Source organism: Candoia aspera, chromosome 1, assembly GCF_035149785.1.
Source record: "Candoia aspera isolate rCanAsp1 chromosome 1, rCanAsp1.hap2, whole genome shotgun sequence".
NCBI lineage: Eukaryota > Metazoa > Chordata > Lepidosauria > Squamata > Boidae > Candoia > Candoia aspera.
The window spans coordinates 330,369,614-330,396,437 of NC_086153.1; the positions used below are offsets into that span (position 1 = coordinate 330,369,614).

The following is a 26,824-nucleotide window of genomic DNA, read 5'->3' on the forward strand; positions in this document are numbered from 1 at the left end:
GGTCCTGGATGACTGTAGCGGAAGGGGGGTCTGTTGCGCGCGCAACTTTGCCTTCCTTCTTCCGGCGCGGTCTTCGCTGTAGATCTCTCGAAGGTGGGTTCTTTCGTTGGGGATGGAGGCTTGTGGCTGATCGGTGTCCATCCGTCCTCGGGGACCAGACCAGGGGGCCTGGAAATGGCAGGTGGGCTGGGGGAAGGAGGGCTGTCGAGGCCTGAGCTGGCTGGGACAAAAGACGTGCCATAAGGGCGCCTTCGCAATGGCTGTCCGGGTCCTTACAATAAACGTCTAGGCCGGCGTTTCTCAACTTTGGCAGCTTTCAGTTGATGGACTACAACCCAAAATTCCCTAGCCAGCACGTGGCAATCTACATAAGAATAGCTGTATTGGATCAGATCAGTGTTTCTTAACCTTGGCAACGCTAAGATGTGTGGATTTCAACTCCCAGAATTCCCCAGCCAGGGCCATCTGGTCCAGCATTTTGCTCCTATGTTGACCTGCCAGATGTCTGTAGGGATCCTACAAGCAGGGCATGAATGCAAAGCATCCTCTCATTTCTGTTTCCCAATAACTGGCATTGAGGGGTATGTTTCTTGGTCTTGGGTGCTTTTTAATAATTGGCTTTGTTTCCCACACTGCCTTGAGTTTGTGGAAAGGTAGCTAACTGCCCAGTGCAGTTTTTCATCAGTGGCTATTAATTAATGCTTTGTTTAATATTGATTCCAGGAAAAAAGTTTTCTGTTCTCTCAAGTCAAGCATTATTTTGTAATTCTCAGCGTATTAAATTATGAGGTTAGAAGTTAAATTTGTCCTTTTTTACAGAACAGCTTTATTGGGGTGTTGTGCTGTAGAAATAGAATTGTGGCTCTTTCCAAAAACTTGTTGGAAAACTAATAAATGGGAGAACATAAATCCATCAGTATAAATGTATCAGTCCATCAGTATAAACAATAGTTAGGAAGAAGGAATGTGCGAGGCTTTGGCGGCAAAAAAGGTCCTTCAGAGAACATGAGACCGTGAACGTAGCATGTCTCTGCAACTAAGGAGCTGCAGTCATACTTTTTCTTGCGATTGTACTGCTGCCCTCCTCTGCTGTAGCGTGATCCCAGAAAAAGACATGTTGGTTTATGGAGCTGCAGACAGTTTGCACTCCAGAGCACCTTCTTGCCTTCAAGTCTGAAATGCTGCCCAGCCCTATTAGGAAGCTGAATTGGGAGCAAAGAGGGACAGGCTGAAATTTCAGTCGCAGAGCCCAGGAGATGCTACTGGATCAGTCATTTGGCATGAGCGGAAGACCACACTGACTCTCATCTCTTTGCAGGAACGGTGGAACAAAAGAGTACACAACTAATCTTAATTGCTACCTGTTCTTTCTTTCCTAGCCTAGCCATGGTGATCCGATACCCAATGGCCGTTGGCCTGAACAAAGGCCACAAAGTGACCAAGAATGTGTCAAAACCACGCCACTGTCGGCGTCGTGGGGTAAGTTTGGACTTTGGAACAGGTGGGAGAAGAGTTGTCAAGCAGCAGACTCTACAAGCCCAATGTGTTCCTGATTGTAAATCGCCTTAGAATAATTGGAACAGTTCTTTGTGCTTGTCCTTATTTGAAGGTTGCCTTGAACATGTGAAAAACTGGCCAACGGGATTGTAATAGGAAAGGGCTATGGCTCTGCACTTAGGTGTCATAGTCAGTCCTCAACATCTCCAGCAAAAAGGGGCCTCAGCAACGGACGTAGGAAGGGTGGTTTCACTTGTTCAAGAACTGAACTGTTGGCAATCAGAGGAGACAGCACTGGACGAAATGGACAGTCTGATCTGTTTCCAGGCAATTTCCAAATGAAGATGGGAGTAGTTCTTCTAAAAGGAGGTATGGATTTCAGGGTCACAAATTCAAATACTGTGAAAGAAGTGCCCTTTTAAAATCAGTACAGGTAGTCCTTGCTTAGCAACCACTCATTCAGCAACTGTTCAAAGTTATGACGGCACTGAACAAAGGGGACTTACGACTGGTCCTTGAAGTTGTGGCCATTGCAGCATCCCCACAGTCAGGTTATCACGATTCGGGCGCTTGGCAACTGGTTCACATGACGGTTACAGCGTCCCGCAGTCATATGATCACCATTTGCAACCTTCCCTGCTGGCTTCCCACAAGCAAAGTCAGTGGGGAAGCTGGCAGGGAAGATTGCAAGTCGCTCTAATGACTTGCTCCCACTCCTGCTGCTTTTTCTCCCAAGGAGCCCGCAGGTGCATGCCTGCACTCATGCCCCATGGCAGCGCCCATCTGCACACCTTGTGGCAGCATCCAGCCCTCTGCCTGTGCACTGCAGCACTCACCCGCCCACTGGCCTGCTTGCAAGCTGCCTAAGAAAAGGCTTGTTGTGACCGGGACTTGCGACTTCCTGGCAGCTTCCCCATTGACTTTGCTTGTTGAAAGCTGGCAGGAAGTTGCAAGTCCCAGTCATGTGAGATCCTCGCTTAATGACCTGCGATCCTCACTTAACAGCAGTGGGGACTGCCAGGATTGCAGTCATGTGATGTCATGCTTTATGAGCTGATTGGTTAGTGATGGAACTTCTGGTCCCAGTTACAGTCGTTAAGCGAGGGCTACCTGCACTCTTGTTTAAGGAGGCTAGAAGAGCGAGCCAGCAAAGAAACGGCTTTTCTTGTATTAAGCAGTGGGAGATTACCTGAATGAGATGCTTGTTCAGTGGATCAGACTAGGGTTCTCCAACCTTTTTCATCCAGTGGGCATGAAATGCACTAGGCGTTGGTGACCCACCGGGTGTGGAATCCGAAACAGCAGTTTCATGGAGTGATGGGCTGCTGGGGCTAAAAACCAAGGGAGTTGTTCAAGAAGCTGAATACAAGACAGTCATGGGGAATGAGCTCTAAAATCCAAAACCCACTCCTTGACCTTCCCCAAGAGATAACTTTTCCATGAACTTGAATACAGAGCAAAGAAGAGACTTCATGCCCCAAAACGTAAAACAAGTGTTCTGCCTGAAGAGAGACTCGTGTCACAGAAAGGCAGTGCGGTGCTGCTAAGAGGCGCGTGCCTTGTCTGAGAAGCTGAATACAAGGCAGAGGTGGAGCAGGACCCTGAGAACACAGATCTCTCTCTTTAAACTCACAATTCTGGCATGAAGGATCACCCTACAACTTCTCATTCCACACACCCCATACGTTCAGTCTTTCTGTCCTGCAGGATCAGCTCCTTAATACACACTTCCGCTCACCTGACACACTCACCTTTCCCTGTTTTGTCATCAGTCATCGTGCAGCGCTGGCCGCCAAGCAGCTGCTGCTTGAAGAAAAGGTGTGGGATGCCTCCATTTGCATGCAGCCACAGGCATTCAAGGGGATCAAGATGGCAAGGGGTGAAAAACAAGTCCTTACCTTCAGTTCCTCCCAACTCTCTTTATTAAGAATATCCATTCTTAATAAGATCATAGTTACCAGCTGGGCACTGTGCTGGGCAGTCACGTGATCCCTATAGGGACCTCATTACCTAGTGCAGAGCGATGCTCGTAAATCCCTCGGGATTTGTTCCTCCAGTCTTCTGATCGCAGCATGTAAGGTGGTGACAGTTTGGAGCAGTCTGTGTCGCAATGCATCTGGATGGAGAGAGCCTGCCCTTGTAGGACAGCAGGCCTTTGACTTACCTCCTCAGTTCTTACGTTCTCACTGTTGTAGATCATAAGCTCCTGGAGAGCAGGGACTTCTCTGTGTTGCCTAAGGTGGTCTTCCTGCTCTGACGCTGCCTTGGAATTCTGAGAGTTGTACGGCAGAGTGGCACCACCTTAGGGAAGGCTTTAAGCACCTGCCTCCCTGTTTGCGTACACTAAATGTAGAAGGCCCCTAAGCAGGGACTTTTCTTTCTAATAACTGCTGCCTCCTTACGATGGAAATTTGTTGCATTATTGTTTTTTCCTCCCCCTCCCTGCAGCGGCTGACCAAACACACCAAATTTGTTCGGGACATGATCCGAGAAGTGTGCGGTTTTGCGCCATATGAGAGACGAGCAATGGAGCTGCTCAAAGTCTCCAAGGACAAGAGAGCTCTGAAGTTCATAAAGAAAAGGGTGAGTGCTACAGCAGGGCAGACGGTGGGTCACTGCGGGTCTGTAAAGTGTATTATAGAGAGGGAGGGTTTTGTTACATAGGGCACTGCGTTCCTGCCCTCCTCCTCCCATTGCCCCAGTGAGTAGACCACCTGGAAGGAGAGGTCACATCACGCAGCACAGCCAGATCAGTGGTAGCTCCAGTGCGTCCTTTGCATCCTAAAAATCCACATAGGTCCGGGTGAGGGGGGGGCCCATTTGCCCCCTTTGTACCCAAGATTAGCCTGGCAAGTCTCACCAGTGCTCTGAACTGAAGCAGTGTCGAGCCTGGTTAGCCTTGGATGGCAGACCTCTAGGAAACTGCCAGGGCTATTGGAAAAAGAATCCCAGAACTAGACGACGCCAAACCCTGTTTGTATTGCTGCCGAGCAAACTGTATGGATATGTCCGTCTAGTCATGGGGAGTTGAGCTTGATTCAAGAGCCTCTTTCCTTGATTCAAAAATAACTAAGAACTGACAGCTGTTGTAAAGGTGGCTGGGAAGCAGTCGAAAACAGCCTGGATAATTACGTTGTCTGGCATTGGATAACTCTGTAAGTGACCCTCCTGTGTTTCAAGCAATCATGCCTTGCATCTCTAAGGCCTGGCCTCTTCTTTTTCCAGAATTTTATGCTCCTCCTGGAAGGTTTAGGGATAGGTGTCTGGGTCCGTGACATAACGGCCCAGAGTGATTTGCCAGGACATTTTTTTCTTCTAACCATATTCTCCACACAGCTTCCATCACACAAGTCCATCCTCTGAAATACTTTCTGCCAAGTTTCTGGCTCTAGATGCCAACCATGTTTTGGTTCTCATCCTCACAGGTAGGGACTCACATTCGTGCCAAGAGGAAGCGTGAAGAACTCAGCAACGTCCTGGCAGCCATGAGGAAAGCAGCAGCCAAGAAGGACTGAATTCTGCATCCTTGCTCCCAATAAAGCTCATTTCAGAAGCCCAGAGTGCTGGATGTTTTTTGGCTAAGGGGGTTATGAGTTCAGATTGAAAAGCTCACCTTGGGGTTTAGGTGATAATCACCTCCCTGAAATTTACAGGGTGATAGAAGGGCTGTTTGCACAACATGAAACCATGCTTTACAGATCAGCAAACTATGACATGTACCATGTGTTAAATGGATAAATATATGTAGGCATAGCGAAGTTTTGTTTGTTTGGGCTTTAGTATGTCATATGAGTGCAAAAGCATATGAGCTTTTTACTTGCTCTGTAATTTAGCATATTGCGCAAAAACTCACTGGTGGGCGACATGTTGAGATTGGAGCAAATGGGAACTTTTAATTCCTAATTCAGGTGAAATTATCTTCCAGATGGGCAGCCTTACCAGGTTGCATGTTGTGTGTGTGTGAAGGGGGTGTCTTGCTTATGATTGGTAGACTCTGTTTTTGTGCCGTGGAGAATAATCAAATTTGTTACATTCAGATACCTGTGTGCGTGAAACCAGCTTTCCCCAACGTTCTCCCTGATCGTTGGTTGTATTGTCCAGAGGTGATCTAAATATTTAATAAATATTATTCCACTTTTAGTTTATAGAATGCTAGTAGAAAGTACCAGGAGACAACTGAATCTGGATTTTATAAGTTCTAATAAAATACATTTGAGAAGGACAAGTACACTTCCTCACAGATCTTTTGCCTGAAGTCTTGTAGCCCCGTTATCACTGGAAACATTTTAATTGGTTCATAATTCAAATTGGTTTGAGTAGAATATATTTCAGAGGGACTAAAGGAGTAGGAAACCAAGCCATAATTATGAGCAGCAGTCAAATCCACCCTCTGTTGAGCCAACGCATCTTGCTTCCAGAGTGGAGTGAGGGGGAAGGTGAGATGGACCCCCAGCAGCAGTTCACCTTCCTGGAGAATCAAACTTGGGGAAAACTATGTCAAAGATTTCCTTATAATGTTCAACAAAATGTACTTCAAGTCCTTCTGTGATGAATTCAGCAAGGTCACAGTAATCCTTTTTGTTTTCTGACGGAAGAATGATACAGGAGACGCCAGCTCTCTTGGCCTAGGAATAAAGGGAAAATATTCAGTGCATGCTGAGGACCAAGCTCTTCTGATCTCCCCGTGCTTCCCAGTCAGGTCCTGGGCTGCAGCTCTTCATCCTATTTCTCAGGGTTGATGGATCAGATGATAAAATAGCTTCTTAAGGAGAAGGCTCTGGCTATGAAAGTTGCCTGGAAACAGCAAAGGCTTCTTTATTGTAATCTGCAATTCTTTAATTTGTCTTGATAGCACAACTGTCATACTTAAACAAATGGAATTGTACACAACTGTTCATGATAAAAGGGGATTGCCTGGGGGAAAGAAAAAGTACAAGCTTGCAGCCACCTTCAGATGGACCAGAGATGGTAAAGAATTTATTGTTTCCTAGCCTCTGTATGCCCCAGTCTCCAGTGCTCTATCCTGCTCTGTGGCCTTTGTAGGGCATGATGCTCATAAAAACTAAGCATTTTTACAAACTAAAATCCAAGGGCTTCCACTCAGTCCCTATAAATCAACTTTGAAAAGTATATTCAAGAACTCTTAAGCAACACACCAACTGGTATTAAATGATTCTGAGTTAATCTTTTAAAGTGAACGGCAAACACCCTTGCTGGATCAGATAAGGACTATGACAGCCCTGCCCGCCAGCAGATACCAAGGGACCCAGCAGAAATCCAGTACCCCCTAAGCAAGGATTGAAATAGCCTTGCTCAGATCCAAATCTCTGGCAAGAGAAGACAACCTTCTCTTTGTGCAGTTTTATCATTTGTTCCTTCCCCATTTTATGGGTTTACTGTTGCTTGAAAATCTGAATGCCATATAACCCACTTGGATAAAGTGCAGAAATGGATAAGCTTTGGATGAAGTTTAAAACAGGGAAGTCATCAGTTTTCTTGAACCAATTGCTAGCAGCTAAGAGAGAGCATGCTGTTTTCACTTACGGCAATGGTCTTCTCCTTGATTCCTCCCACAGGGAGAATCTTCCCAGTCAACGACACTTCCCCTGTCATGGCTACATTCTGCCTCACGGGCTGGTCCAGTGCCAAAGACAATAAGGCAGTTACAATTGTGCAGCCAGCGCTGGGCCCGTCTTTTGGGGTAGCACCCTATGGATGGAAAAAAAAACAGACAACTTGTTTATTGGCTGAAGACAACAATCAACTTTCTAACAGACACACAGATCCCAAAAGCAAACCACAAGGGCACACAGTTGCCCCATGAAAATGGGGAGCCAGTCTCTAGCCATAAAGGTTGCAGGGGGCCAAACCATCAAAAGAGCTGGATGTGAACTTTTTTATTTGTTAGGGTAGGGCACTCATTCCCAATCAGCACAGCATTACCTGGGGTTCTGGAAATTAAAGTCTAACACACAGGAGGGTACCAAGGAAGGCTTTGCTGAGGGGCACTTGGAAAGCTAAATTGGTTTATCTTTCATTTCATTGCAGCTGCTTTTGGCGTGGTTTTATACCTAAGCAAAGGCAGCACAAACACCAGGAACTTCCTCTCTCAACCGGTGTAAAGATTCTAACCTTTATAAACTTTCTTTCTCACCCTAAACCTAAGTGATTATCTTAATAGACTAATGAACCAATTCAGTTAAAAGATCTACAGACAGCATGCATTACAGAAACCCAATCAAATAAAGCAAATGACAAAGAATGGCTTGTCTGAAAGCTTCTGTTCTAACTTCAACGTCTGTTTAGCAAACTTCTGTGCTATGCTTAGACCCTTCAGTCTATCCTCCCCGGCTCTCCACTTTTACACCATAAATCCCGATTCACTAATTTTTCTTTCTCAGTTGTAAGGCCATCCTGAGTTGTTCCTCCAACTTTGCTAACTTGCCCTCTCTGCTATTTATATCCTATTGTTCTTTCTATGTGTACTTTTCCTCAACCTGAATGTGTTTTTAACCTGATTATCAGATTATATTGTGTTCAAAAGTGAACTATTAATTTGGAACACAAAGGTTTTTATCTTCTAGATTAATATTTATTAACAACATGTTTTTAAAGGTCTTTTGACAGAAATGCAGATGCACGTTTTTTTTAGTCATATTCACAAAGAACTGATCCACAGACCAAATTAGAAACTGCCACAAGCGACTGCTTCATTTCCCTTGCAACAGCACACCACCACTTTTTATTATTTTATTTATTACCCAATTTTCTATTCTGCTTTCCATAGGGATCTCAAGACTAGTTCTCTCAAAGGTATTTGCTCTTCATTGGGGGGGAGGGGGCCCAATCTGGCAGGAATAGATTTGATTAAAGACAGTGAATAAAACAACTGTCACATTTGTTCAGAATACACTTACGCATTGCGTGATCAAATCAAAACTTGAAGGGAGAGCAGCAAAGTTTCTTAACACTACTAAGTATTTTTTGAACAGAAATCTGAAATCCAAAGAGTTCTGTAGAGGAAATGCCATCATGCTCCGGTGCTTTATCTATAACACTGACACTCCTTCCCCTTTTCGCAGAGCCCGCTTGAAAGCACAAGAAACTTCAAATGAAACCCCTGAGACCTCTACTGGTAGGCAGCTGATTAACAGCTATGCAAAGGATCATGGGGGAAATGGGAGGGCTTATGTAGATTTCAAACCAATAGCTGTCAGAACAATCAGATAGGCAGTCAAGAAATCCATAAGGCAGAAGAATTTCAAAAGTTTGGTATTAAATTTTATAAGAGAGGGCTACTTCCTCAGATAATGAAAATGGGAATATTCACGGAATATATCTGATAAGATTACAAACAATATCTACTGTAAGACCATATGGAATGCTCTGCAGCATGAATTTGCTCTCAGTTACGAGAAGGTTGCTTGGAAAAGGTGGGGCTTTGCCCTGGCCAAACTTGATTTATCGCTTCTCGGCCTTTTGGCTAAGATCAAGTGTAGTATCTGTTCTTATCAGTTTAATATCTGATATGTTCTCTATTTGAGAACTAAATATTAAATGGATTTTTAGAAACAGGAGATGGAATAAGGGCTTGCTCTGTCCACTCCAAGCATCAGCCTGGTATTGCAGTACCTCCAGGAATGGTGTACCTCCCTTTGGGGGGGAAATATTGTTGTTCAAAAATCAGAAAGAATATGTGTGGTTTTGTATGTACTGGAAATGGCTTGTATGCAGTTGTTTACTACAAGTATTGTGATGTACTATATGAAACCATCCTGTGTTTAGTTCTCAGCAGTTCCTAATATACCACATAAAAAGGATTTATAGAATGTGAACTGCAAAAATGTGCTGTTGTTGTCTTGATAGGACTCTAAACCTCAACGTTTTCCAGGCATATTCTTTCAAAAGCCTCCTTCTCCCCAGTCCTCAATATAGCTTGGGCATCACAGCAACAGCAAATTTGGAAAACACAAGAATGGCCATCAGATTGGAAAAAAATCAACTTATATCCCCATACCAAAAAAGGGGAACACTAAAGAATGTTCAAACTATCGAACAGTGGCACTCATTTCACATGCCAGTAAGGTAATGCTCAAGATCCTGCAAGGGAGACTTCAGCAATTCATGGAGCGAGAATTGCCAGATGTACAAGCTGGGTTTAGAAAAGACAGAGGAACCAGGGACCAAATTGCCAATATCCGCTGGATAATGGAAAAAGCCAGGGAGTTTCAGAAAAACATCTATTTCTGTTTTATTGACTATTCTAAAGCCTTTGACTGTGTGGACCAGAACAAATTGTGGCAAGTTCTTAGTGGTATGGGGATACCAAGTCATCTTGTCTGCCTCCTGAAGAATCTGTATAACGACCAAGTAGCAACAGTAAGAACAGACCACGGAACAACGGACTGGTTTAAGATTGGGAAAGGAGTACGGCAGGGCTGTATCCTCTCACCCTACCTATTCAACTTGTACGCAGAACACATCATGCGACATGCTGGACTTGAGGAATCCAAGGCTGGAGTTAAAATTGCTGGAAGAAACATTAACAATCTCAGATATGCAGATGATACCACTTTGATGGCTGAAAGCGAAGAGGAACTGAGGAGCCTTATGATGAAGGTGAAAGAAGAAAGTGCAAAAGCTGGCTTGCAGCTAAACCTCAAAAAAACCAAGATTATGGCAACCAGCTTGATCGATAACTGGCAAATAGAGGGAGAAAATGTAGAGGCAGTGAAAGACTGTATTTCTAGGTGCGAAGATTACTGCAGATGCTGACTGCAGTCAGGAAATCAGAAGATGCTTAATCCTTGGGAGAAGAGCAATGACCAATCTTGATAAAACAGTTAAGAGCAGAGACATCACACTGACAACAAAGGTCCACATAGTTAAAGCAATGGTGTTCCCTGTAGTAACATATGGCTGCGAGAGCTGGACCATAAGGAAGGCTGAGAGAAGGAAGACAGATACTTTGGAGCTGTGGTGCTGGAGGCAAATTCTGAGAGTGCCTTGGACTGCAAGAAGATCAAACCAGTCCATCCTCCAGGAAATAAAGCCAGACTGCTCACTTGAGGGGATGATATTAAAGGCAAAACTGAAATACTTTGGCCACATAATGAGAAGACAGGACACCCTGGAGAAGATACTGATGCTAGGGAGAGTGGAGGGCAAAAGGAAGAGGGGCCGACCAAGGGCAAGGTGGATGGATGATATTCTAGAGGTGACGGACCCGTCCCTGGGGGAGCTGGGGGTGTTGACGACCGACAGGAAGCTCTGGCGTGGGCTGGTCCATGAAGTCACAAAGAGTTGGAAGCGACTGAACAAATAAACAGCAACAACATCACAGGAACAGCCTGCAGAAGAACTGAGACTTCACTGGGTTATGCAATTTTTTAAAATCTTTTCAATCATGTCAGATTCTTGGAGACTGCCTGGACCAGTCCTTGCAGTTTTCTTGGCAGATTTTTCAGAACTGGTTTGCCATTGCCTCCTTCCTAGGGCTAAGAGAGAGTGACTGGTTCTAGGTCACCCAGCTGGCTTTGTGCCTAAGGAAGGACTAGAACTCACAGTCTCCCAGTGTAAAGATGGTGTAAAAGCTCTTGGAGTCACCCCAAATATGATCAGCGAATATCTTGCAAACTCTTTTGTGTCCTCTACAGATATTCTCAAGGCAGATCTCTCTCCTAGCAAAGTTTTAAGCGCAGTACTTCACCTGGGAGGATTTCTGTCGTCCAAATGTAACATACGCCTTGCCAGGAGCTGTGAAAAATCTATCCCTTCATAAGGTATAGGGGCAAACTGATGGTTTGGAGCAAGTCTAGTTCCCTGTGTTCCAACACGATACTAAGAAAGTGGCAATAACAATTTCTCAAGTTCCAAACAGGGAAGGAAGTTCAGTGGAAACTGTTTTTAGGATCTGACTGCACATACGCAGAATGTATTAACTTAATCACAACTTTCCATCCAGAACCAAATGCTAGGACCTGAAGGAAAATTCAAGCTCCTTGCCTGTTTTAAGAGAAACTTATTGCTATGAAACTTCAGAATCTATTCAGGTGACAGAGGTGTAGCCCAAGATCGCAAGAGAAAATCTAGAAATTCATTTGGCCTTGTTTCTTTTGCAATACAGGAGCAACTGTGATGCAGGGGTGATGGTGTTGGAATGGCAAGGGGGAGACTTCCAAGGAGTCACCCAAGAATGAGGAAAAGTTGCAAAGCCTGGTAGATCCACCCAGGAACATAAAGTCCTTAATATGAAATCCTCTGAACGTTTGTAAATAGGAAAATACCTCTGTGTATGTATATAATTTCACAAGTATGACCAATTAAAACAAACTCATTCTTTGAGTGCTTATATGAAGCCAAAACAGCTCTTATGAAATGAGGGGGCATTAGCATAGTTAAAGGAGAGCCAGTCTGGTTTCAGGCTGAGAACCTGAAGAAAATGAATTCTAGTCCTATGGCCAAGAAAACTGCAGGGACTTATCCAGATAGTCACCGGGAGTCAAAACTGACTTAAAGGCACAAAAAAAAGTGTGTGTGGGGGGGGTGTTTCTAGAAGTGTATAATCCTTAAGGGAAAAAATCTACCTGCTCTGTGTGGGGGACAGGGGGAACAAACAACTTGCTCAGTGTCAACAAACACTGATTGTTGTGCAGCTGGGAATGGAGTTGAGCACTATCAGGGTCAACCATAAATTCCATTTCACTATGAAATGCATGTTATGCTAAGTACAGAACAGAAAGACTGTGGTGTGCTGAGTACCTCTGGCACATGTACGTGGATGTGGGAGGTCATCAAGAAGTCATTGGTGGGTGCCTTCTCCATCAGAAAAGCCCGGGCGAATGTGTAGGCAATTTTGGCACTCTCCTTCATCACATCTCCCAGCTGACCTGTCATTTCAAGAGTCCCATCTTTGTTTTCCTTGTTTTTGGGACGCCGGAGAGAGGTCTCAATGAACAAGGTTGAGCCACCTTAGGAGAAAAGCCAACAAAAGTGTGAAATTCATTCTGGACCTCAGCTCCACCACTTAGTAAGAAGGCTGTTCTTGGGTATAATCCAATTCACCAGCTTTATCTTCTGTCTTGTAACCAAAGCAAATGAAAACTTGATTTATAATGTGCCCCCACCAAGGCATGGTACAACCAGTCAAAATTTAAAAATTGGAAGGAAGCAACTGAAGGGTAAGGGGAAAGCGGGGTGACCATCTGCAAGGAAGTTCTTCAGACAGGCCCCAATGCAGCCTTATTCTAGCTTCATGACTTAGGAGACAGGTCATGGGATAAATTCACTGTATTAAAGCGCCATGAATCTATACACTCCAGAATCCCATCTCCCACCAGAGGGACATGAGAGACTAAATATCTACTAAGGTACCACTCTGTTTTCCATAAACCTGAGCTTCCTCAAAAGATATCCCAACTAGGGCTGTCCATAGTTTGTGTGCATAATTATACACTGTTTTATTTCTTTCTCCTCTTGTCTGCCCTCCAGCATATCAATTTCGCTGGATGATCCGGAGTGCTAGCACTGTGAAAAGAACACACCTCCTCCTTTCTCCATTCTCTTGCTTCATATAGGTCTATCACACCTTATCCTAGCCTGGCTGCCCTTCCTAGTCAGCACTGTCCATCTTAAAATCATAAAGAGAACCAATCACTATGCAATCATTCAATAAAGACATCATGTGGCCCTGCTGAGATTTGAACCACCCCATGGCTGCCTCACCCATTGCCGTCCAGGCGAGGCCCATCACCACACCAGGAGGGGTCACATCATACATCCGATCAACCGTGAAGATAGGCTTCCCAACAAAATCCTGGAGGTTTTCGGGTGTTACGTCAACTTTCTCCATTTCTCCGCTGACAATCTTGTATGCAGATTTCCGAAGTACCTGAGCACGCGTGGGGGAAGGAGGGGGGATTAAGCCTGTGAAGACACGCACATGTAGCCTCAGTGCCTCTCCCTCAGAGGATATGATGGTCCCACCTTCTCTATTTGTTTCTGGAGGTTCCTCACACCGCTTTCCCTGCAGTACTGCTTAATGAGGACTGTCAGCACATCGTGCATAATGCTGGCCTTGCTTTCATCCAATCCACAGAGTACACGAGCTTGAGGAACCAAATACCTCTGTCAGGAAAGAAGAAGAAAGACCCAAGATACTAAATCCAAGCTTCAGAGGCAGGGCAGGGAGGGCATTTGGGGTCAGGAAGAGGCTGACAGTCCTCCTTCTCTGTGTGCAGGTTTCCACCCTTGCGTATAAATATCTCCATCCTTCACCTAATGATGTTTGGGTGTCCTCCCAGGCCTTGGGTCAGGGTGCCTGGGTCCCTTGTCAGACACATTTAGGAGCATGGGTGCTACTAGCACCTGTTCTCATGTTTTATTCCCTTTCTTATTTCTCTGTTATTATATTGTATTTTCTATTTTGCTGGGTTCTATTGTACACTGCCCAGAGTCAGTTTGGAGTCAGGGGTTACCTAAATTAAATTAAGTAATGCTAAATGGGATAATAGAGCCAGTTTGGCATAGGGGTTAAAGCACCGGGCTAGAAACTGGGAGGCCGTGAGTTCTAGTCCCACCTTGGGCTCAAAGCCAGCTGGTGGCCTTGGGCCAGTCACTCTGTCTCAGCCCCAGGAAGGAGGCAATGGCAAACCACTTCCGAAAAACCTTGCCAAGAAAACTGCGGGGACTCGTCCAGGCAGTCTCCGAGAATCAGACATGATTGAATGGAATAAAAAAAAATGGGATAAACAATAACCTTTAAAATTTTTCCGTTCTGAATGTCAAAAGGTTTTATGGTCACTTAGACATTCTGATGTAGTAAAAAGAACTTCTGAAACACCAACATCTCTTGTTGAGACACCCTCTCATCCTTTCTGGGTTGTTCTCAATGCTTGAAAGGGTGGGAACAGATTTTTTCCCCTCTCAAGGTTAAAAATTGTGCAGAGGAGCAATTCTGACCCAGCTCCCCTGACCATTCTCTGTATCTAATCTCCTCCTCTTCCTGTTCCTCCAATCTTTTAGAAAATCCCAGGTTGGGATCTGGAGAACCTGGCTGAGAGACTGGCTGAACGAAACTGATCTGAGAATTACTCATTACTGCCAAAGTCCAGTAATGAGTGTTCAAAATAAACAGTTTTCAGCACTAACTCCCACTGCTCATTTAGAGAATCGAAACCTCATTTCTGCCCAGTACTGTTGGGTTCTTGGTGTTCTCTGAGCCTGCTTCTCTTCCTGCAGACATTTTATGACCAGGCTAGGTAACATCATCAGTGCACAGGGAAGTGAAGTCAGCTGGCTGTTTATGAATATGGTGACTCATCCTACTAGCCTTGATTGTGGTATTGTTTCTTCCTTGACTGTTTCTGCTTATCTGGCTGTTAGTGAATAGGCATAAACCAATAAACCGTTCAAAACAAAAGGAAGCAACCCTAAAGGAAGGAGGCAAACAGCCCTAAACACATCCTTCCTCATCACGCACTATTAACCAACAGCCAGATAAGCAGGAACCAGCACTAGAGAAACAGGAATAATCAAGGAAGAAACATCTGCAGGAAGGGAAGCAGGCTCAGAGAATACCAAGGACCCAACAGGTCAACTCTGAGCAACATATATTCTCCACTATTGCATCTGGCAAGCCTCTGCCAGGTTCCCACTGCCTTGGTAGAAGCCAGGGCACTGGCAAGTTTAAACTCACCCATGCCAAATTTAAACTGAACAGAAAGAGGTGCAGCAGATAAAAATTAGTCTAAAACCAAGTTGGTTATTACCTCTGCTATTGCCAATTTCTCTTGGGCGACATATCCAGAAACATTGATCATCTCCATCCTGTCCCGCAGGGGCTCCGGGATCGTTTCTGTCACATTGGCTGTGCAAATGAAAAGCACCTGGGTGGGGGTGAAAGAAGAGAAGGGGAAGCCATTAGACGTGTGCCTGGGGGAGGACACTTCCAGTTCAGGCCAAAGGTCTGCCTGGCCCAGGGTTTTAGGCAAGACGGCTCTGCACATGAGAATTGGAAGATGACTCTTATTGACTTATTTGTTCATGGAATTTCACTACTGCCTTCTCATCTTATTACTCTCCAAGTAATATACCTAAAAATTATAAAAACTAAAGCAAGGAGTTAGGTACATAAAATCAACATAGACAGGTCCTTCCTGAAACTTTTAAATCCAAAACAATCTTGCAAATAATTTTTGAAAACCTAGAAAGCACCTTCTAGGACAGGGGTCCCCAACCCCCGGGCCACGGACCGGTACCAGTCCGGGCCACACAGCAGGAGGTGAGCGTTGGGTGAGCGAGCAAATTTACAGCCTGAGCATTTACAGACGCTCCCCATCACTCGCATTACCACCTGAGCTCCGCCTCCTGTCAGAGAAAACAAGCCCATTGGCTGCTATCTCCAAATGGTGCGAAGAAAAAAGAATAAAAGGTCGAGAAAAAGAGGAAGCGCTTGAATCATCCCGAAACCATCCCCCCACCCCAGTCCGTGGAAAAATTATCTTCCACGAAACTGGTCCCTGGTGCCAAAAAGGTTGGGAACCGCTGTTCTAGGAGAACAAAACTAGTCTCCATTAATTGCTGAAAAGAAAACAAGCTGGACCCCGAGCAAGATTCTAGGCCCCGAAAAGCCTGCTCCAACTGGCTGGGAAGGATCATTGCTGTTCCTGGCCTGAAGCTTTTAAATGGAGAAGCCAGGCAAACCGCAGCCCCTGCTGCTGAGCTTGGGCCCAGCATTAAGTCTCTTTCCCAGTTCTTTGGTGGAACTACAGTGGCTGGGAAATCCAGTGGGAAAGCCATACCTTGGAGAGATCCACGGGCACATCCAGGTAGTGGTCCAGGAAGTTGGCATTCTGCTCTGGGTCCAGCAGCTCAAGGAGGGCTGAAGAAGGGTCCCCTTGATAGCCTCGCCCTATTTTATCCACCTGCATCACAGAAGCCACAGTCCACTGCAGTCACCCACCAGAATAAACAAAATGACAAAGGGAGCCCCCTAATTGCAGGGCTGCATTTTAAAACTCCCCGAGAGGAAGCTCATCCACCCTCACCTCATCAATCAGGATCAAAGGGTTTTCTGTCTTTGTCTTTTTCAGGCACTGAATGATTTTCCCTGGCATGGCTCCCACATACGTCCGCCTGTGTGGCAAGAGACCAGAACTGCGGTCAAATGACCAAAACAGGCACGCAGACTGAGTACAAGAAATACTTAATTGTTTTTAACAGTGCCCTCTTGACAGTCCCTGGGAAAGTATTAGATCCCCAACTGTGAAATATACTGGTAGGACAGAACATACGGCAACAGCTAGACTTTACTTCTTGGAAACATTTGGCATCATTTTGAGAAAGACCAAAGGTTCTGATCTTTGTTTGCTTGGAAAAAGATTGTTAAGAACTATATGGACAGTCAAAAGTCTCAATTTACACTATCAGATACATGTAAGATCATATATGTATATATTGCATATTATAATATGGATAATTCCAATGATTTGCAAGTAAGGATTTTCTCTAGAAATTAAAGAAAATCAGCTACACTGCTTGAAATGAAGTTCCTGAAAATTAGTTGTGATTAGGGACGAGGTCTTGTTCAACTTTTCGTTGTAAACTGCCCAGAGTCCCCCTTTTTGGGGGAGAAGGGCAGTGATAGAAATTCGAAAAATAAATAAATAAATTCAGTAACTTATGCAAAGCTTTCTCCATCTCAATCAGAGAATCAATTTTTCCTTGCTAAGCCATTCAGATTGCTATGAGTATTTATCTGTTCGCTCCCGGCCTTCCGGAAGGGTTTGAAGACCTGGTTCTGCCGCCTCGCCTGGGATGGGAAGGGCAATAGCTGTTCCTGGGGGTGGCTAGCGCCATAGAGTCCTCCCTACCGAATGTAATCTTTGCCACTTGGGTTGGTTAGTTAGTTAGTTAGTTAGTTAGTTAGTTAATTTATATTAGGTCGGTTGTCTGCCTTGTAATTTATGCGCTGGTGGTTTTTAATGGTTAATTTTATTGTAAAACGCCCAGAGTCCCCCTGTTTGGGGGAGACGGGTGGTGATAGAAATTCGATAGACAGACAGACAGACAGACAGATAGATAGATAAGATAGATAAATGTCCTTGTACAGAACAGAGACACCATGTGGAGTCCTTGGTGCTCTCTGAGTTTGGTTGTTTGCTTGCAGACGTTCCATTGCCCAGCTAGGCAACATCTTCGGTGCTAGAAGGGAGTGGGGTTGGCTCCCTGTTGATATCCAGTAGCTCGCCCTGACAGTGTTGGTGGGGGTGTTGTTCTCTCCTTGGCAGTTCCTTGATGAGGCTGTTGCTTGCTGCTTGATTGTCTGCAAGCAAACCACCAAGCTCAGAGAGCACCAAGGACTCCACAGTTCAACCCTGAGCTGCAGATAATCTCTCCCATAGAGACACCATTCCAGCTGGAGAGAGGAGGAGCTACACCAGTAGGAGAGCCCACAGGGTATAGTCAAAGAAGTCAACGGAGCATCCATGACTGTGATCAGAGCTCTGCCTGTTTTTTATGTGCACTGTAGAGCCTCAATCGCTACATCACAAATGCCCCCTTGGCTTCTTTGCCCATGCCCTGCAGACACCCTGCACGCCAGGAAGCTGAGCTTCTACGACCAGGAAGAGATGGAACTGCTGGTCACTCTCTCCCCCGGCATTACAGCTATAGTTCTTCGGACAAGTCCTGCAAAGGAAAACCAAGACGCACACACCTGTGCCCCTTGATCTCTGCCACATCGGTCATCCCACCAACGCTGAAGCGGAAGTATTCCCTGTTCAGGGCACGAGCGATAGATCGGGCAATGCTGGTCTTCCCAACCCCGGGGGGGCCATAGAAGCAAAGGATCTTTCCTTGCGTAGATCTCCGCAGTTGGCTGACGGCAATGAATTCCTGGGCCAGAACAGCAAAAGCGTACCATGACTTTGTGACTTGGGCACCCAAACAAATCATTTAGACAAATAAATGAATAAACAAACAAACAAACAAACTAGAAGCCGATTCTAACAGAGCTTCTCATTGATTTCCTTCCTGATATCTCTGCACACCTATTCTCATCATTACAATACTTGTAATTTGAAAAACACGCTGGAAAAAAGCAGCGTATTAAGTCATTCAAAAATGGAGTGGAGGGGAGAGAAACATTTCTTCCAGTTTAGTTTATTTTGACTGTTATGATGCAATTTTTTTTAATCGTACTATCACTGTCACATTCCCTTTTCCTGTGTGGTATATCTCACCTATAACATTATTAAAAAAAAATTAAAAACAAAGTGAGGGAAGCTAGAGTGCAAGAAGTGAAGACAAGGCCTGGGGTGGTCCTTGCCTGGAATAGCCTGAGGATTCCTGCCTTGGACAGAGGGGTGGACTAGAAGACCTCACAGTTCCTTTTAATTCTGTGATTTTATGCCTGGGGTGCAAGGAATGGAAATTTCAAACTCCTACCCACCAAAGGCTCATTTGTCAGGAGCTGTTACTGACAGATTCACACAACAACTAGGCTAAGCTACAATGGGACTGGATAGTGGTTCAGCATATTTTGGGAACCCAGCCATTACCTTACCGTATTGTCTGAACCAGGCTCTTACAATATGCCGAACTATGGCTTAGCTGTTTGGACACAGAATGTTTTGTGAACACAGCAACTGTGGCTTTCTTAATGCAAGTTTAGGGTTTCTACCTACTTTATGAGTATCTTATACATAAAGGGTAAAGGTTTCCCTTGACATTAAGTCCAGTCATGTCTGACTCTAGGGGGCGGTGCTCATCTCCGTTTCAAAGCCGAAGAGCCGGCATTTGTCCATAGACACTTCCGTGGTCATGTGGCCGGCATGACTGAACGGAACGCCGTTACCTGCCCGCCAAAGCGGTACCTATTAATCTACTCACATTGGCATGTTTTCGAACTGCTAGGTTGGCAGGAGGTGAGTATCTTATACTTCCTCAAAAATGTATCAAATACAATTTTATTTATTTATTTTGATTCTGCTTTCTGTTAAAAGAAATACCTAATTTCCCAAGCTTGTTTTAGACCCACCCGAGCCAAGCAGAAAACCGTTTACAGAACGAGAGAGCTTAGAGGCCCTCATCCAAACCTATGTGTGGCTACCACTTTGATGCACAAAAATGATTATGCACAAAGTGTGCACTTTGTCCCAGGGGCTGCTGCCTTATTTACTTTATTTACAAGATCAAACTCTCACCGTCTTTGACCAGGATAGGAAATTTGTCCTTGATGTCATCTGCCCTCCCAGATACTTTTCAGCTGGGGAACTAAGGAATCTAATTTGGGACTTTTCTGGGGCAAATCAGGTGTTCCAGCTATGAGCTACAGCTCTCTAGGATCACTGACCACCTCAGGTCATTTGCAACCTAAACTGCTTCCCTAAGAAATACTGCTTGGGAGCAATATACAAACCAGTAGGACAGATCCAAAGCCATTACCAGCACTCTTTTTTTCACATCCTCCATGCCATAGTGATCCTCCTCCAAGACTGCTTGGGCTCTGGCCAGTTCCAGATTCTCCTCACTGCATTTGCCCCATGGGATAGACGTCAGCCAGTCCAAGTAGTTGCGGGTAACACTTGCAGGAACCAAAAAAGCATCCGCATCAAAAGAAGAAAAACTTGCCCAAGACTTATGCTTTCTTCATAGCATCCCTCAACTCCCATTAAAATTATGCTTACTTATACAGATAGTCCTCACTTAATGACCACAATTGGGGCTGGAATTTCATTTGCTAAACAAAGCAGCCATTAAACAAATCTGACCCAATTTTACAACCTTTTTTGCAGCAGCTATTAAGCAAATCACACCGGGCATTAAGCGAACCATGTGGTTCCCCATCGATTTTGCTTGCCAGAAGCCAGCTGGGAAGGTCGAAAATGGCGATCACATGACCAGGGGATGCTGCAATGGTCATAAATGCAAACCAGTTGCCAAGTGCCCAAATAGTGATCATGTGACCATGGGGAAATACAGTGACGGTCATAAGTGTGAGGACTGGTCACAAGTTGGTTTTCTCAGCACTGTCATAAGTCCGAACCATCACTAAATGAATGATCATTAAGTGAGGACGTCCTGTATGGAACTAAATTTAATATGGATTCTTCCCCAATACCATTTTTCCTCCCATTCTTCTGTGGCTTAGATTCATCTCAAAGATTTTAAGTCCTCAAGGCAGGAACCATCTCTTTGGAGAATACCCACAGAAGTGACCGGGCCTTCTCAGCAGTGGCACCAAGAGTATGGAAGCCTGGATCTGCCAGATCCCCTTTTTATTTGCCTTAAGACAGTAAAGATTAATTAAAATGGCACTCCATTTACAATATATTTTCTAAACTGAAGACATTTTCAGTTTTATACTGCTGTTTAACTGCTGCAAATATATTCTTACATAATAATACCACATTCTTATATAATGTTATATTTAACTCTACTTTCTGGCAGTTGGGCTGTGATTTTTTTAAGAAAAAAGCTCTGTGCGCATTGTGGGGATATGTAAATACTCTGGTTTATTTTGAAGTGGGATAAGGGTTTAAGAATATTTATCTGGATTGCTTTTACGGTTTGGCTGATTTCATCTATCTTTAATGATTTGGATTAAGATGATTAAGGCATAATAAAAAAATAATAAATGTCTATTTGGATGGTTTTTGGTTTAATATGATTAAGATGATTAAAACTGTTGTATTATCAAATACAATGGCAGACAATTTATACGTTTTTTAGTTTGATCTTTATTATAGTAGACAGAAATGTATAGAATAGTAGTAGGAAGGAAATAATTAAATAAATGTTATCATTGGGGGGGGAGTTGATTAGGAGGTTTATATTTTTTCTTTTCTTTTAATATAAGGGAAAGGAGTAACTGTATTTAGTGATTTTTACAATGTGCCAATGGAATGATTTATAGAAATACTGTGATTTTGGTTTAATATAGAGTAAGGGATCGATTATGGAAATTTTTGTATATCCTTGCTGTTAAAAGTCGGAAGTCACCTCTTTTTGTAACTTTGAAAATTTTTTCTCTTCTGTTCCTACACTTTCTTAGCTTTTTCTCTTTTTTCTTTGTAGTTTTTATCTCTGCTTGAAACTTAATAAAGTTCTTATTAAGAAAATTTTAAAAAACCCTCTACTTTCTATTTTATTTTTTTTCCAGTTGTCATTCTTCATTTTAAGCAAAACTGGAATGTAAAGGCTGACAATTTACAAGCATCTATTCTCTAAAGCACCACCTACAAAATGAACACCATCACCCAACTTGAAGGGCTTTCTTTCTGTAGACAACTGTTATCGATTAGGGAGGCCTCATACGGATACTTAAAAGTTTGGGGAGAGTCCCAGAGCACCAGTTACGTTATCACAAAAGAGAAGTTCGACTCCTTCTGTTACACTTGAAATGGCTCATTCTGGGACTGGATCACCCAGGATGCAGCGCTTATGCACCTCTAGGGATACAAGGGACGCTGGACCTATTTACCTTGGTGGGCGGGGTTTGAAGGTGGTGATCTTCTGTGCTTAAGAGATAAGCACAAGTATAACTGTAACTATACACAAGTACAACTCCTCACAGCGCCCCATCATACGGTGCCTACATTCCAAAGCATACAGCACTCTATGCACTGTATACGCTGCCTGCGTTGTCACTACAACACAACAGGATTAGCAGAAAGTCCACACTGATGTCGACCACACCTCTTGCCTTACCCCTGGGAAGGGGCAAGGACACCACACCCAAAAGCAAAAATCTCCGCTTACTTGAATTCCGAGGAATGATTATCTAAAAGGCCCAGCTTATTCAGCTCCTCGTCAATCACATCCATGACGTGTTTTGGAACCACCAGCTCCTTCAGGCGTTCTCTGAACTTCTCCCCAATCGCATCCTTGTCTTCCTTTTCCAGGCCCAGCTCTTTTTTGATGATCTTGAGCTGCTCTTGCAGGAGGTATTTGCGATGAGTTTGCTTGATCTTTTCCTCTACCTGGAAACGGATCAGCATGAAAGCTGTTGGTCGTAGCTTTAGCCCTTCTCCAGGGCCAGCGTCTCTGCGTCATCAGCACAGTCTCAAAGCCGTCATCAATTCTCAACCTGTGCCACTCCCCCCAAACGGTGAGAGAGCTGGGAAAGGGCAACTAAAATATTCAGGAATGGGACCAACTCGCATAGAGAGACATTTTTTTCTCATTTTCTCGCAGGATTATAAAATAGTCTTTATCTACCAAGGAAAAGAAAATCATAGAATTTGTGACAAATCTGTAAGAAAATGTGATTACATATGTGCCACTGGCTTAATCTGAAACCAGGCATAAGATTTGCAGTCCAGTCCAGCTGGTTAACTGAAGAAAATAATTTGCATTGCGGAGAGAGGACTGAGATTGTGGCCAAGGGGAAAAGAGATTTTAGCTTTTGTCTCTCCTCTGGGAATTGCTGACCCCACGCACCAGGAAGGGATACTTCTGAGTATGTAAAAATTTTACTTGCAAGTGAAAATCCTGAGACTACAGTGGCAACAGCCAGATTTTTAACTATGGTTATAAAAACAAGGTTTTTAGTAACAAATCAGTGAGTTGGGATTTTAAGTCTATCGTGTAATATTTATCAAATATTTTATCTGTTCAACTGCTTTATCTAATGTGAGGTCTGGATTATATTTGTAACTTGTTTTCGGGCCTTTTGGCTGTAAAATAACATTTGATTTGATTTGACCCCATGCCTAACATCTACAACTGGAGGAAAGCCCATGGAAAATGTTCTCTCATTGTGAGTCTCAGAAGAGTGCAACTTCTCTTCCCTGGAATTCACATACCGCTTGTCATGAATAAGTCATTTCTGGATATAAATGAAGAGGTCATTTTTAGATATGCTCAGGAACAGGAAGAAGGACACCCCAGTTTGACTCAACGACAGCCAATAAATATGTCTCTATATATTGACCATATGAGTAAAGGGCAGACATCCATTTTGCTGATAGGTATACATCTGGTACTAGGCTAATCCAGAGGCAAATTCCTACAGGGATTCAGAAGAACTCATGTTCTTCTAATCCCAATGTTAAAGAGCCACTGTAATATAGGCTGAGGAGGTCCAGGTTCAAGTCCCCTTTTAACAGAATTGTTTGGGTGCCTTTGGACCAGTCATTCTCTTCCAGCTCAACATACCTCACAGGGCTGTTGTGGAGATAAAAAGAGAGGCTATCATGTATGCTGCCATGAGTTCTCTCTCTCAAAAAAAGGGGGAAATAAACACAAGAAATGAATACATTCCCATTTTTGAACATTTTCATTTTGATGCCTACTGCAGTGCCATCTCAAAATCTTATAAAACTTATCAAAGAGCAGATAAGCTAATATAAATTCAATCTTCTCAACTCAACTGATACTATATTCCTCTACAGTCCGTAAGAACGGCTAGCCTTTTGCTGTTCATAAAGTCTTGCTGTTACTATATATCCTATAATTCAGTCTTTGCTACTGAAATCCTTTAGGACAGTGTTTCTCAACCTTGGCAACTTCAAGCTGTGTGGACTTCAACTCCCAGAATTCCCCAGCCAGGGGAAGGAGCAAGTTGCACCTATTTTTAAGCAAGCAAAACAAATTCATCCTTGTCCCAAACTTCCCTTGTTGAATGCTCCCCAATTTCCATCTCACTACAGGAAAGACAGCAAGTTCTTGAAGAAGACAAGGGGAACCTCCATTTTCCCTTGTAGGCCTTACCTCGCGCCCGAGTCGCTGCTGAAGCTTGCTTAGTTCATACTCTTTCTTAAGGAGAGACAGTGCTTTGTAGAGGCGTTTTGGAATCTAGAGAAAAGGAAGCACAAAACATGTTCACATTTGGGCCCACCAGTGTGCTCTGGGCAGCTGTCCCACTAAGGCCTGTCACTGTTTAAGGGATGGTCAGTTACTCCCAGGCAGTTCATCAATCTCAGACTGTTGTGGCATTGCAGTATCTTTTCCCTTACATTTGTTTCTTCTAGGACGTCCTGAAGCTCATGCGATTCAGCTCCCGTCAAAGCTGCACCCATGTCACTCAAATAGATTGGGTTGTCAACCACCCTTTGCCCTGCCTGCATCATCTGAAGCACAGATTCTCTGCAAGAACCCAATTAAAACATATGTCAGAGCAAGGATGCATCCAGCAAAACAACATTACAATGCCTTCCCGTACATATTCTGAAAGGACCCTATGCAACAGATCAGAACCCTCTCACAATCAACCTTCCTTGTTTATCTCCACATTCCTCTGAAACCACACTTAGTATGTCTGGATTTCATTCGGTGGTTGAACAAAACGCACATATCTCCCCTCTCACTGTTTTCAAAGTACAGAATAGACATTTCTTGGGATGAAAACCACACTGTCACCATTTAAAGAGCCCTGTATACATTATTATTAGCCTGTAGGCAATGGCTATTTATAAGCAAGGGGTAAAATGCCTCCACATGGGGAAATAGAGAAGGTTTTCCAGTTAGATGAGGCAGGGTTCTACTTCAACTCAAATTGCTGATAAATCCCACATTGGGCATGCAGGACATGGTACTGTGGTTCCTAATTTGTGCTTTGCTAGGCTATTTATATTTTGCCATATTCACAAACCCACATAATCCCAAACTACTAAGAACAAACATGCCTATCATCCACCATCCACCAAGCTACACAGGAAAAACGATGGCTTTATAAACTGAGCTTTATCCTACTAAGCTTAGTGTGGGGAAAGAAGTGAGGGACACAACAGAAGTCCACACATCTGCTTGGGGTTAGGGATGGGAGAAAGCATACCTGTAAAGTGGATTCAAGGCAATGATGTCCCGGATTGTCTTAACGATTTCTGCCGTCAGAGCCTGCAAACAAATGGTACAACCAGATGAATAGTCGAAGGACTTGAAGGGAATCTCCATGCATAAACCTGTATTTGCATGTCTCGCAGGGCTCCGTAGGTCAGCTGGTGTCTCTCCGTTCAGAGAGAATCGTGCGTGGCCTGCTTGGCTAAGACAGGATTAATACATGCAGAGGAGCATCCTTGCATTCCCAGGTACAGGTTCAGGTGGCTTCCTTCCAGAAACTAGTTCTGCTAGGTCCCCTCACTCACTTTGACCTCTTCAGTGACCTGGAAATCTTCATGGACCACATTGTCCACTTCCACCATGAGCACCTCGCCTGGAGAGGCCTGGAGAGGTTCCAGCACCACCTCAGCACTCTGGTGCTTTGTCTCTGGTCGCTCATCCACCTCCTGTTTCAAATGCTTCTGCTTCTGGCGGGGTTTCTTCTTGGTCTCTGCCTCCTCCAATTCCACTTCCAACCGTTTGTTGATGCGAATTCTGAAGCCCAAAAGAAGGAAAATGCTGATGCAAATGGCTTTGGTAAGAATAGGGAACCCACTGAAAAATATTCTCCCTTCTCTTCTAGGTTCAGTACAAAGTGCGGTGCTTCTCTTCAAGATATTAACATAGTTTAAGGATTAGGTATGTACTAAACCTTCTACAGATGCCCTCACCCATCCAAAGACAGATTCAAGTGACCGTTCAAAAAAAAGAACGCTTGCCCCCACCAGAAGAGATACAACGATCTTCTTCATCGATACAACATCATTACAATTCTCTACTGTCCTGTGGCACTATTCTAGAGCTCCATCCACCAGCTGTAGTAACTACACATAAACCAACAAGAAAGAAGATCCAAGAATTGTGGAGTGTATTTACCTCCGGTGTCCCATGACAATCATCCGTAATCTGTCACCCAGATCCTGCATTTCATGGATTTGGACAAAAGTCCCCAGCTGATAGATTTCATTTAGGTTTTCCACCACATCTGATTCATTGCTGACAAGAAAATCAAAGTAAATTGCTCAGAGACATTTGTGAAGAAAGAAGAGAAACTAAATTTCAGAATCAACAGTCTGTTTTTATTTTGGAGCAAAAGAATTTGATGACAAACTTTTCTTTAACGTCTTATGTTGACACATAAAACTTTAAAACCACAGAAAACAATTCCCAGTTTTAGACAGCATTCTCCAGTTCACCAGTGAAGCTTTGAAAAATAATTGCATAATTACAGGAAATGGAAACTCTGAAAATCGTCATCTTATTGTGATATCTAAAGGTGACATCCATAATCACCACATAGCCATAGGACAAGGATCTTACTGTCCTGCTACAAAATAATCCCAGCCAGGATGACAACGGTATTCTGTATCAAACAATGTATTTTGATAATCCTAAATATTCACTGCCTAATAAGAAGGGGAGTCAAGAAGCTTCCATATATCGGTACAACTACCCACTAGATAAATATGCCACTGGAAAAAAAAGTTGACAGAAGCAGTAAAGA

At 43.9% G+C, this 26,824-nt stretch overlaps 3 protein-coding genes and 1 non-coding gene across 4 annotated transcripts in view; 3 read left to right on the forward strand and 1 right to left on the reverse strand.

Annotated features, from left to right (window-relative positions):
- The window catches only part of ARRDC2 (arrestin domain containing 2), a 463,191-nt gene that overhangs the window by 285,401 nt on the left and 150,966 nt on the right, over positions 1-26,824 (forward strand). The gene's annotated exons all lie outside the window — the stretch shown is intronic.
- Positions 37-5,055, forward strand: RPL36 (ribosomal protein L36). Its single transcript, XM_063290662.1, has 4 exons — positions 37-93; positions 1,385-1,479; positions 3,946-4,080; positions 4,923-5,055. The coding sequence occupies exons 2-4, from the start codon at positions 1,387-1,389 to the stop codon at positions 5,010-5,012; spliced, it is 318 nt and encodes a 105-aa protein (XP_063146732.1). The 5' UTR covers positions 37-93; positions 1,385-1,386; the 3' UTR covers positions 5,013-5,055.
- LONP1 (lon peptidase 1, mitochondrial) overlaps positions 5,661-26,824 on the reverse strand; it is a 32,418-nt gene continuing 11,254 nt past the window's right edge. The window contains exons 3-18 of the mRNA XM_063290663.1: positions 26,197-26,316; positions 25,587-25,815; positions 25,277-25,338; positions 24,459-24,588; positions 24,214-24,297; positions 22,261-22,481; positions 19,945-20,083; positions 18,215-18,393; positions 16,545-16,632; positions 16,299-16,421; positions 15,267-15,383; positions 13,483-13,623; positions 13,222-13,387; positions 12,259-12,467; positions 7,042-7,206; positions 5,661-6,122 (exon numbers count right to left, since the gene is read on the reverse strand). Of these exons, the coding sequence (XP_063146733.1) occupies positions 5,958-6,122; positions 7,042-7,206; positions 12,259-12,467; positions 13,222-13,387; positions 13,483-13,623; positions 15,267-15,383; positions 16,299-16,421; positions 16,545-16,632; positions 18,215-18,393; positions 19,945-20,083; positions 22,261-22,481; positions 24,214-24,297; positions 24,459-24,588; positions 25,277-25,338; positions 25,587-25,815; positions 26,197-26,316 (2,338 nt within the window). The 3' untranslated portion in view covers positions 5,661-5,957. The remainder of the gene's footprint in view (positions 6,123-7,041; positions 7,207-12,258; positions 12,468-13,221; positions 13,388-13,482; positions 13,624-15,266; positions 15,384-16,298; positions 16,422-16,544; positions 16,633-18,214; positions 18,394-19,944; positions 20,084-22,260; positions 22,482-24,213; positions 24,298-24,458; positions 24,589-25,276; positions 25,339-25,586; positions 25,816-26,196; positions 26,317-26,824) is intronic.
- LOC134488728 (U2 spliceosomal RNA) lies at positions 8,961-9,151 on the forward strand. The gene has a single exon (XR_010067042.1). It is a non-coding gene; the product is annotated as a U2 spliceosomal RNA (small nuclear RNA).

Bases quoted from the DNA above. Each gene is read 5' to 3' on its own strand.
- RPL36 (XM_063290662.1), top strand. From the start codon at position 1,387: ATGGTGATCCGATACCCAATGGCCGTTGGCCTGAACAAAGGCCACAAA. The intron at 1,480-3,945 runs GTAAGTTTGGAC...CCCTCCCTGCAG, and splicing joins GCCACTGTCGGCGTCGTGGG to CGGCTGACCAAACACACCAA. The intron at 4,081-4,922 runs GTGAGTGCTACA...TCATCCTCACAG, and splicing joins TGAAGTTCATAAAGAAAAGG to GTAGGGACTCACATTCGTGC.